The sequence below is a fragment of the Henningerozyma blattae genome, chromosome 10 (assembly GCF_000315915.1).
Source record: "Henningerozyma blattae CBS 6284 chromosome 10, complete genome".
NCBI lineage: Eukaryota > Fungi > Ascomycota > Saccharomycetes > Saccharomycetales > Saccharomycetaceae > Henningerozyma > Henningerozyma blattae.
In genome coordinates this window covers 310,311-322,313 of record NC_020194.1, presented here as the reverse complement: position 1 = coordinate 322,313, position 12,003 = coordinate 310,311, and the positions used below count along the sequence as shown (strand labels likewise).

Genomic DNA, 12,003 nt, shown 5'->3' with positions numbered 1-12,003 from the left:
CCCATCAATTTTTTAAAAATCCTGGTTTTTTTTGAAGGGTGCATTGACTGTATCTTTTTTTTTATTTTTCCCTCGATTTTTCGTTGTAATATATACTCTTTTTTCTTATCTTGCGTCAAATTTAGTTGTGTTTTTTTTAATCATTGTCACAGAGTACGTGGCATGAGTCGTCAAGTATCGTATATCGATATATATATTTGTTCTTGCCTTGAATCGTGTATAAAAGTAAAGCAAACCAAAAGCAATTAAGCAGAAGATATCAAACAAAACAAGCCGATTATGACAGATTATTCCTCGTGGACAGTGATTCAATTGAAAGATATGTTGAGAGAAAGAAACTTGAGTGTTCAAGGGTTGAAAAATGAATTGGTCGAACGTCTAGTTAATGATGATGCAGCTAATACAGCCTCCACTGACGCTCCAAAAGAATCTGAGCCAGCCCCTGCCGTTGCAGAAGCTGCCCCAATTGAAACTCCAAATGAAGAAGAACCATCCAATAAGCAAGTAGAATCCACTACTACTGATGCTACAGCTACCACTGCTGCTTCTGCTGCTTCTGCTTCTGCTTCTGCTTCTGCTCCTACCGCTGCTCCTGCTGCCGCCACCACTGCCACCCCTCAAGAAAAGAATACTTCAGGGGAGGAAACTCAAAAAGTACAAGATTCCAAACCAGTTGAAGAAGAAAAACCAAAGACTATCGAAGAGATTAAAGAAATGGCTGTAGCCCATTTGACCACTAAGCTACATAGATTAGAGAAGTTTTCAGACGATAAAAACGCCATTGACCAGTTGAAAAGAGAAATTACCAGAGTAAATAAGTTTGGTGTCGATATGCATTCCGTATTAGCCAGAGAATTAGGATTGATCAAACAAGATAAAAAGATACGCCAGGACCCAAATAATAGTAATAATAATAGAAGAAATAATAGAGTCACAAAGGGCGGCAGTCATAGAAATAATAATGCTGGCAGAAACAACAGAAGCAGAAATAACAACAACAATAAGAGATTCAATCGTTCAAGAGCTTAACTCTACGCCTCCACAAAAAAAAATATGTACTTGTTCTATAAAATAAGCATACACACTTTCACTTCTTACACTTGTATACGTATCATTGCTACAGTTCAAATCTATGTGATATTCTGAAAAAAAAACAATTCTCGTTAAAAGTGATGTTCACACCCTCCAGCTTCAAAAAAATATCGACACCTGCAGGATTTGAACCAGCGCGGGCAGAGCCCAACAGATTTCAAGTCTGTCGCCTTAACCACTCGGCCAAAGTGCCATTTTTAAGAAATTCTCCTCAAAATCACTATTTTCTGTGCGATTTTAACCCCACACATTCCCAAACAAAAAATCTTTGCTTTTTTATCTCTACAATGTTACCACTTTATCGAGCATCATGCTTCTACTTCATTTCCACCACTCACCCTATTACACAATACACCTCTAACATTCGTCCAATAGGCCCCCAATAAGCCAGCATCCTGTCCAAAAATAAAAACCCCCACCCCCAGTAACACGCAAACCATCGACAGGATACCCCTCAGTCCCCCCCCCAGTTATGAACAATACACGAGTCTTCCTACCGCCTTTGCCTACCCCCGGCTCTCACCAAGGGGCGTCACGGGCCACGCAAGCAGAGACGCAACAAAGCAAACAACGCAAATAAAGTTGAAAAAGTTGAAAAAGTTGAAAAATTCGGCCTAAAGAGGCAACTAATGCCTGGCTGAATCGGGTCGGTTCAACAAAGGATTCAATCATCTGCGCCATTAGTCGTCACAAGACTGCTTCTGCCATGCACATTGTTTATAGATGTTTCTACGCGATATTGTGTTGTGTTATATTAATTGTGGGGTACGCATTTCCCCATTCTTGGCTACAGAACATACTAACATAGCCTTGATCTGGATGTAGTTATTTTGTTGGTGTCTGTGTTGTATAATGTGCTGTCTAATCCTTGCTACTATTCGTCCCGGAATATCTCTACATCTAGTAGTATCGTGGCTGCGCTCTTTATCATATGAGTTACGGTTCCTCCATGGATAGATTTTTATTTTTTTTTTTTTCTTTGAAACCTCAACGTATAAATACCGTTCTCATTTCAACAATTGTACCTTTTCTTTTCTTCTTTGTGTCTTGGATCCTCTACAAAAAGACACCATCACTTTTATATATATTCATATATATAACGATAGCCTAATATCTATTTAAAAACGATACTGACACACCTTTAACAAAACAACCAAATTAACATAATCAATACACCATGGGTAAGAAAGACACTAAGCCAAAGTTCACCACTGTTGTTACCAAGCAAGGTGAATCATTGAAAGTATTTGAGGACATGGAAACTTTCGAAAGATTCATCAAGGACAGTGAAGAAGATGACAATTTCAACAATGTCCATTGTCAGATTCATTACTATCCACCATTCGTGATGCATGCTTCTCACGATAATGAAGAAAAAGTTAAGGACACTGATAATTCGCATAACAAAAAGTTTGTAAGACATGTTCATCAACATGTGGAGAAGCATTTGTTGAAGGAAATCAAGGATGCTTTAGACATGCCAGATTTGAAGTTCCATGACAAGAACAAGGAGGAAACTTTTGAACACGTCAGGTGGCATTATGGTGAAACTGCCGAACACAAGGACAAGAAGTTCAAGATTGACATTAATGTTACTTGTCTACACGATACTGCCATGGTTGATGTTGATTATGCCACGACCCCAATCGTTTAATCTTGGAAAGATTAAACGCTCATGCTAATACTTTTATACACGTATAAATATTTTTATAGCTTTAACGAATTTATGACTTAATGAGGTTTATATTGTTTATTTCAGCGTATTTTGTAATGTTTTCTAAACTTGTGTATTAGTTCTCCTTGAAATTGTCCCGTTTTGTGACACCGGATCTAATTTCTGTCACTCTCGGCCCGTCATCATGTTCAACGGACGATTTCCCAAATTTTCGTCGTTTTTCGCCTTTGATAATTTTTTTTTACTTATGTTATTTTCATTTCAATTGTCTGTAAAATTCCTTCTTTTTTGAGTATTATTACATTTGACTTTCTTAAACTTTATTCTATTACTAAGATATAATTTAATATAATTTGTATAATATTCATTTATAACTAAATATCTGAATTCCTTGTTTGTCTTTTGTGTGTGCATTTTATATATAGATATATCAATAACTTTGTCCAATTTATCACATACAAATATACAAATATACGTATAAGAATCCATAGAAATTGTACTACTTTACCAAATCAAATCGCATTTTTTAAAATAAAAAATTAAAATACAATACAATAAAATAAAATAAAAAAATGACTTTAAATCCTCACGTCCAACAAAATTTACAAAATATTCAAAAAGCTTTAAGTAATTATGACATGTCTTTCTTATCTGAAGACGAAGAAGATTATTGTCCTTTATGTCTTGAAAAATTAGATATCACTGATAAAAATTTTAGACCATGTCCATGTGGCTATCAAATTTGTCAATTTTGTTATAATAATATTAGACAAAATGAAGAATTGAATGGTAGATGTCCTGCATGTCGTAGGAAATATGATGATGAAACTGTGAAATATGTGGTATTAACACCTGAAGAGTTGAAATATGAAAAGGAAAAGCAATCAAGGAAGGATTGGGAGAAAAAACAAAGAGAAAAGGAAAGAAAAGATAATGAAAATGCTAATAGAAAACATTTAGCAGGAATGAGAGTTATTCAAAAAAATTTGGTATATGTAGTTGGTTTAAACCCGCCTGTTCCATATGATGAAATCATCCCTTATTTGAAATCTGATAAATATTTTGGTCAATATGGGAAAATCAATAAAATTGTTGTTAATAGGAAAAATAATAATAATAATAGTGGCAATAGTAATAATAATAATCATTCGAACGATCATTATCATCAAAATTCTTTACCATCATCTTCAGGTTCTAATTCATCATCTCATAATCAAGGATATGGGATTTATATTACTTTTTCAAGAAAGGAAGATGCAGCTAAATGTATTCAACAAGTCGATGGGACCTACATTGATGGTCGTCTAGTGAAAGCTGCATATGGTACTACCAAATATTGTTCTTCTTATTTACGTGGATTACCTTGTCCTAATCCAAATTGTATGTTTTTACATGAACCTGGTGAAGAAGCAGATTCTTTTAATAGAAGAGAATTGAACAACAAACAGCATTCTCATAATCCTAACTCATCGTTACCTCATTTGAATACTAATCAAAGTTTATATTCAAGTTCTAATAATACACCTACAACTACTACTAATAATAATTTGTCTAATACTAAGAGTTCAACCACCATCAATTCTACTACTACCACTCATTCAGCATCCCCATCACCTGCATTAGCTAAATCTCAATTGCATAATTCTCAACAATTGAATGGTCATAGTTATTTGGATCAAAACAATAATTCTTTATCAAATACTTTATCAAATAATAATACAGGTACATCCACTCCAATTTTAATACCTGCAACTTTACCAGCAGGATCTAATCCATGGGGGGTTACTCAATCAGCAACACCACTTACATCTTTAAATTTAAATAAGAGTGCCTTACCTACTTTGAACGATACATTAAGTAATTCCAATAGTAATCTTGATTCACAAGATGAAATTACATCATTATATCAACAATCTCAACAAGCTTCACCAAGACAACATCAAACTCAATATGATGAAGTACAACAATCTCCACAAAATAGTAATACTACGAATAATAATAAGAAGAAAAATGTCAATGTGGAACAAGACTATGTAGATCCATATGATGTTGTGAACAATGCCGTTACCTTTTTAGATGAAAGAATCCATGATTTATCAGACTACAAATCAGTTAAATTGGCATTGAAATCTAATATTTTGGACAATGAAACATATTCTAGGTATCCAAGTCTATTTACTTGGAGCCATATTGAGCCTACCAAGACAAGTAAGAATGTTTTAACCAAGAAATTGATTGAAATCTTGGCTATTAAGCCTGTAGATCACACATCTTCGGTGGTTGAATTTTTGAAAGAAAACGCAGAAACCATTGCTGCTTTGAATGCTAATACAGCTGCCATGTTGGCATTACAGCAACAGCAAGCTCAGCAACAACAACAACAACAACAACAACAACAACAACAACAACAACAACAACAACAACAACAAGCTCAACAGCAACAGCAACAACAAGCTCAGCAACAAGCTCAACTACAACAGCAACAATTACAACAAGCTCAACTACAACAACAGCAATTGAAAAGCCAATTGCAACAGCAACAACAGTTGAAAAAACAACTCCAACAACAACAGCAACAACAAGCTCAACAGCAACAACAGCAACAGCAACAGCAATTGCGAATGGGTATGACTAATGCTCCTCCACCAGGCATGTTCACTCCACAACAGATGCCATTACAATTGCAACAACAACAATTGGCTCAGCAACAACATCCAAACGAAAGCATCCCTTCTAATTCCACGGACTTCTTAAACCAGTTGATCAACGGCAGAAGAACCGCAGCAGCAGGCAACTGAGCACAGCACGTCTACCCATGTTTTATTTAATTTAAAACCCTGGTAATATTCCTCATATATAGCATTAACAATATCATTTCTTTTCTATCTGACTCCTATTCTATTTTATTTTATTCAATCTATTCAATTTCTTAATCCTTCATTTTTCTGATCGCCGTTTCTGTCTCTACCTCAACTGCCTCTATACTCAACTCTCTCTATTTAGTATAATATATCTGTCCGCCTTTAGTCAAATCTTTAGCCAAACCTCGAGCCAGATACATATGTGCCTAATCCAATACACTTTTCTCTTTTATAGCCATTCTAATAATAGAGCATGCTCAATACCATTTGTGATAGAATGAATCATTGCCTATTCTATAACTCTAGCTGCACCGTCAAATGCACCCCTCTATTTGTTTCGGACTATAAGCATAATGCTTATAATGCCCATGCTGGTCATACTGCTAATCTGACAAACGGTCTTTATTTCTTCTTTCTATCTCTGATTATGTTAATTAACGTTTTTTTTTCTCACTAGCCGTATTATAATCAAAGAAAAGCTATGCCATGTTTCCATAGCAACCGGCACACAATTTCTCCATTTTAAGCCAGCCGGATCATTGTGCTGCGTAGCCATCTGGGCGCGCCAAAAAAAAATGGCGCATCGGCTAGTAAAAAAGTGCCGGTGCTGCAGCCGTTTCTGTGGAGAGATTTCCTGATACGTCTAGACCGCGAAAAGGCTGCTGGCCATGAGATTCCGGGAATGGTATAGGCAAGTTTTTTTCACTTTTTTTCAATATGACCTGGATGATGTACATAGAACAAAGAAAGCTGGAGGGCATCGACTCTGACAGACGAGTAAGTAGTGAAATGGTAATCAATAGTGAATAGTGAATAGCGCGTAGTTAGTAGTGAGCAGTGGAGAGGTTCTGCAGTGGTTGGAAAGCATGTGTATAAAAGACGGCTGATGAGAAAAGCGAAATAATTTGATTTTGATAGTATTGAATAAGCTGTACCGTGCCGTATTATATTGTATTAAAAACGTACCGTGTTGTATCGTCTTACAGCGCTTCAAAGTGATGATGATGTCAGCCATGATTTGGAAAACTCAAATGCCAAGGACCGTCTCGTTAGGTTCAGTGGTTAGATGTGCCCCATGTCTCCGGTTGGGTAGAGCCCTGGGATCACTAAGATTATTCTCCAAAATGGTTGATGTGGGTTCCCGTAATGAAATTAATACTGATCGGAATTTTGCCAATACACGGTTTGCCATCTCTCAACTGCTTAATAATATTCATACCAAAACAGAGATTGATCAATATTTGACTTATTTCACATCTGTGGCAAGACAACAATTTGCCATCATTAAGATTGAAAGTGAATTATTTGATAACAAATTGGACCAAATCATTTCATGCTTAGCCATGTTGTATCATGTGGGGCTATTCCCCATTGTTGTCCATGGAACTTCTTATCAAGTGGATAGAGAATTACATTTTTTAAATAAGAATCCAAATTATATTGATGGAATTAGAGTCACTGATGAAGAAACTCTTCAAATCGTGAAAGATTGTTTCTTAGAACAGAATAGAAAATTGGTGGATGGGTTAAAAGAATTCGGTGTTAATGCTGTTCCAATGACTTCAGGAATATTTGATTCGGATTTCTTAAATAAATCCAAATTTCAAATGGTGGGGCAAATTACAAATATTAAGAAAAATATCATTGAAGATTGTTTGAATTCTAATTCCATGCCTATTCTAACTTCATTGGGTACAGGTCCATTGGGACAGCTATTAAATATTAATTCAGACCATGCAGTAGCTGAATTGACAAAAGTTTTCCAACCTTTGAAAGTGTTATGTTTAAATGAAACTGGTGGGTTCTATGATGGTGAAACTGGTAAGAGAGTTTCTATGATTAATTTGGAAAAAGATTTTGATCGTTTAATTAATGGTGATTCCTTACATTATTCTACAAAATTGAAACTAAAGGAAATTAAGGAATTATTGGATTACTTGCCAAAATCAAGTAGTGTTACCATTGTTAGAATTGATGATTTTGCCAATGGTCTCTTTACAGGTTCAGGTGTTGGGACCACCATTAAAAAAGGTTATCAATTGAAAAAAAAATATACTGTTTCAGAATTCTCAGATTTGAAGAAATTACGCCATATCCTCATTAAAGATCCAAAGATTAGATGTGGTAAAGAAAACGTCTCTTGTTATTTACGTGAATTGGAAAACACTGATTTTACAGCTTATTATGATGATCCACATGATGTGTTTGCTGTAGTGCGTAATGAACCAAATAGTATCCCCAAGATTGATAAACTATTATGCACAAGATCAGGTTGGTTTAATAATATCCCAGAACATGTTTTCCAAGCCATCTTGGATGATTACCCCAAAGTTCAATGGATCGCAAGTGACAAAGATGAGAACATCCATTGGCACTTTGAAAAGAGTGAAGGTTCTTACGCCAAAGACGGCCAAGTGTTGTTTTGGCGTGGAATCTCAGATTTACCAGATATTTCAAAATTAATTGAAAGTTTCCATCAACAAAATTTATAATCAATCATTTGTTATTTTATCTTCTACCATGTTTCATTTTCTTCTGTTTTGTTTTGTTTTACGTTAATTTTTTCATTTTTTTTTTCCACTCATTTAATTTATGAATAATTTTTATTCCTTACAAAAAAAAGTTTTTTTCATCATAATATTTCTAACCAAATCCTAAATCCACGTCAATAACATTCTTTGTATTACCTATTATCCTCACTCAATCCTTACTAGTCACTATTTGCTAATCAGCATACACCCCCGTTTTTTTAAAAATTTTATGATTATTTGTTTACTTATTTACGTTTTATTTTCCTTATGTTTACGTTATTTATTTTATAGATATTTATTATTTTAATTCAAAAAAAATTTTATTACAATTATTATGCACAATAGCTTACTAATATTATCTAGGGTATATCCTCCTTTTTTGTTCTTTTGCCTGAATAGGATATCGAATGAATAACTTTCATTGGTCTTTCCATTATTATATGGTAGCGCGAATTTTTAAAACTGTAAATAAACCGTAACAAGAATGTTGCGTTTTTTTTTATTGACGCGTTGTGAAGCACAACGCGTCAACAAGCTGGAATGAAAAAAATAAAAATCTAGAAAAACTAAAATAAAGTGACGCGTGAACTTGATAAAGCTTTTTTTACGAATATGAACCGGGTAAACCCCGATGATGCGCTTAGTAATAGTTTGAATATATAAGGAAGCTGGTATTTGAAAATCATTAAATTGAAATAAAGATTCTCATTTATCTATCTGTAAACATCTATCAACACATATATTTAAGGTTTATTCTTTAGATAAGTTTAATTCACAAAAGTATATTGATTCATACAATAAATATATTTGCATTCTACTTCACAGTATCCAAGAATTAACAATAAAAGATAAAATAAAATAAAATCCTTCATTTTCATTAATAATGTACGTTTGTAAAAGAGATGGTCGTAAGGAACCAGTTAGATTTGATAAAATTACAGCTCGTGTATCACGGTTATGTTACGGTTTAGACTCAAACCATATCGATCCAGTTAAAGTTACTCAAAGAATTATTTCAGGTGTTTACGAAGGTGTTACAACTATAGAATTAGATAATTTGGCTGCTGAAACAGCCGCTTATATGACTACAGTACATCCAGATTATGCAATTTTGGCTGCTAGATTAGCAATTTCTAATTTACATAAACAAACTACTAAGGTCTTTTCCAATTTGATCGAACAATTGTATAATTATGTCAATCCTTCTAATAATCAACCAGCTCCATTAATCGCAAAAGATGTCTATGAAACTGTTATGGCTAATAGAGATGAAATCAATTCTGCAATCGTTTATGATAGAGATTTCCAATTCAATTATTTCGGTTATAAGACCTTGGAACGTTCATATTTATTAAGAATGAATGGTCAAGTTGCTGAAAGGCCACAACATTTAATAATGAGAGTTTGTTTAGGTATTCATGGAAGTGATATTAAAGCTGCTTTAGAGTCTTATAATTTAATGTCTCATAGATACTTCACTCATGCCACACCAACTTTATTTAATTCTGGTACTCCTCGTCCACAAATGTCATCTTGTTTCTTGGTTGCTATGAAAGAAGATTCTATTGAAGGTATTTATGATACTTTGAAAGAATGTGCCTTAATTTCAAAATCCGCAGGTGGTATCGGTATCCATATGCATAACATTCGTTCAACTGGTTCATATATTGCAGGTACCAATGGTACTTCTAATGGGTTGATTCCAATGATTCGTGTCTATAACAATACAGCTCGTTATGTTGATCAAGGTGGTAATAAAAGACCAGGTGCTATTGCTATCTTTTTAGAGCCATGGCACGCTGATATTTTCGATTTTATTGATATCAGAAAAAATCACGGTAAAGAAGAAATTAGAGCAAGAGATTTATTCCCAGCTTTATGGATTCCAGATTTATTCATGAAACGTGTCAAGGAAAATGGTGATTGGACTTTATTCTCTCCATCTGAAGCTCCAGGTTTATCTGACGTTTACGGTGATGAATTTGAGGCTCTATACAATCGTTATGTTGAAGAAGGTAAAGGTAGAAAGACTATAAAAGCTCAAAAATTATGGTACTCTATCTTAGAAGCACAAACTGAAACTGGTACTCCATTTATCTGTTATAAGGATGCCGCCAACAAAAAGTCTAACCAAAAGAACTTGGGTACTATTAAATCTTCCAATTTATGTTGTGAAATTATTGAATATTCTGCTCCAGATGAAACTGCTGTTTGTAACTTAGCTTCTGTTGCTCTACCAGCCTTTATTGAAACTGCAGCAGATGGTACTACTCAAACTTATAATTTCCAAAAATTGCACGACGTTTGTAAAGTTATCACTCGTAATTTAAACAAGGTTATAGATCGTTCCTATTATCCAGTTCCAGAAGCTAGAAACTCTAATATGAGACATAGACCAATTGCCTTAGGTATTCAAGGTTTAGCTGACACTTACCAATTATTACGTATTCCATTCGAATCTGATAGAGCTAAGGAATTAAATATTCATATTTTTGAAACCTTATACCATGCCTCTTTAGAAGCTTCTTGTGAATTGGCTGAAGTTGATGGTCCTTATTCTTCCTACGAAGGATCCCCAGTTTCCCAAGGTATTTTACAGTATGATATGTGGAACGTGAAACCAACTGATTTATGGGATTGGGATTCTTTGAAAGCTAAGATTAAAAAGCATGGTGTGAGAAATTCTTTGGTTTTAGCTCCAATGCCAACTGCCTCTACTTCTCAAATTTTAGGTTATAATGAATGTTTTGAACCATTTACTTCAAACATGTATTCTCGTCGTACTTTATCTGGGGAATTTCAAGTCGTTAATCCATACTTATTACGTGATTTAGTTGATTTGGGTGTTTGGGATGATGCTATGAAACAGCATTTAATTACTGACAATGGTTCTATTCAAAATTTACCAAATATTCCACAAGAATTAAAAGAATTATATAAGACTGTTTGGGAAATTTCTCAAAAGAAAATCATTGATTTAGCTGCTGATCGTTCTGCTTTCATTGATCAATCTCATTCTTTGAATATTCATATTCAAGCTCCAACTATGGGTAAATTGACAAGTATGCATTTCTATGGTTGGCAAAAGGGTTTGAAGACAGGTATGTATTATTTAAGAACGCAAGCTGCCTCCGCTGCTATTCAATTTACCATTGATAAGAAGGTAGCTGATCAAGCCGGTAACAAGGTGGCTGATCTTTCCAAACTAAAACGTCCAACTTATAAACCACGTCCATTAAATATTAGTGAAGATGCTCAAGGCGCTGCCGAATTAGCTGAAGCAATTTCTAAACCAACTGAGGAAAAAAAAGATCCTACTCCGGCATTGACTGAAATCTCATCATTATCAGAAAGCGTTAGTTCGCTAAGTGTTACTGACAGTAAACCAACAACTCCACCAAGCTCAGATGGCGTTGCTGCTAACAAGTCAGCTGCAGAATCTACCAAAGCTGAAGAAGAAAAAACTGATATTGATATTTACAACTCTAAGGTCGTTGCTTGCGCGATCGATAATCCAGAAGCTTGTGAAATGTGTTCTGGTTAATTAACTACTTTAAATTTTGCATATTCATCACGTTTTCTATTTCATCTCATTTTTGTTTTTTTAATCCTTCAAATTTTACGTTAGTATTATCATCTTTCTCATCCACACACATTTATAGTGTTAGACTCAAATTATTACATATCTTATACATTTATATATTGTAAATATTATTAATTTTAACGATATTTTCGAACTCATATCCTTTTAATATATGTGTCTATCTTGGGCCACATTAAAGCCTGTTGTATCACCCAACCATTCTTATCTGATCTTGTCTGATGTCACCTTCAGTTTAATTCC

At 34.3% G+C, this 12,003-nt stretch overlaps 5 protein-coding genes and 1 non-coding gene across 6 annotated transcripts; 5 read left to right on the top strand and 1 right to left on the bottom strand.

The window, feature by feature from the left end:
- Window positions 1–279: 279 nt before the first annotated feature.
- Window positions 280–1,029, top strand: THO1 (Tho1p; the record flags this gene model as incomplete). The annotated part of the gene is made up of 1 exon (XM_004182606.1): window positions 280–1,029. One exon carries the CDS (start codon window positions 280–282, stop codon window positions 1,027–1,029), a length of 750 nt encoding a protein of 249 aa, XP_004182654.1.
- Window positions 1,030–1,203: 174 nt separating this feature from the next.
- TBLA0Jtrna9S lies at window positions 1,204–1,285 on the bottom strand. The gene has a single exon. It is a non-coding gene; the product is annotated as a tRNA-Ser (tRNA).
- A 984-nt stretch (window positions 1,286–2,269) lies between these two features.
- TBLA0J01380 (uncharacterized protein) lies at window positions 2,270–2,746 on the top strand (the record flags this gene model as incomplete). Its single annotated transcript, XM_004182605.1, has 1 exon — window positions 2,270–2,746. The coding sequence occupies one exon, from the start codon at window positions 2,270–2,272 to the stop codon at window positions 2,744–2,746; it is 477 nt and encodes a 158-aa protein (XP_004182653.1).
- A 593-nt stretch (window positions 2,747–3,339) lies between these two features.
- MOT2 (CCR4-NOT core ubiquitin-protein ligase subunit MOT2) lies at window positions 3,340–5,565 on the top strand (the record flags this gene model as incomplete). Its single annotated transcript, XM_004182604.1, has 1 exon — window positions 3,340–5,565. One exon carries the CDS (start codon window positions 3,340–3,342, stop codon window positions 5,563–5,565), a length of 2,226 nt encoding a protein of 741 aa, XP_004182652.1.
- A 1,061-nt stretch (window positions 5,566–6,626) lies between these two features.
- On the top strand, window positions 6,627–8,120 carry TBLA0J01360 (uncharacterized protein; the record flags this gene model as incomplete). The annotated part of the gene is made up of 1 exon (XM_004182603.1): window positions 6,627–8,120. One exon carries the CDS (start codon window positions 6,627–6,629, stop codon window positions 8,118–8,120), a length of 1,494 nt encoding a protein of 497 aa, XP_004182651.1.
- A 922-nt stretch (window positions 8,121–9,042) lies between these two features.
- TBLA0J01350 (ribonucleoside-diphosphate reductase large subunit) lies at window positions 9,043–11,703 on the top strand (the record flags this gene model as incomplete). The annotated part of the gene is made up of 1 exon (XM_004182602.1): window positions 9,043–11,703. The coding sequence occupies one exon, from the start codon at window positions 9,043–9,045 to the stop codon at window positions 11,701–11,703; it is 2,661 nt and encodes an 886-aa protein (XP_004182650.1).
- Window positions 11,704–12,003: the final 300 nt, after the last annotated feature.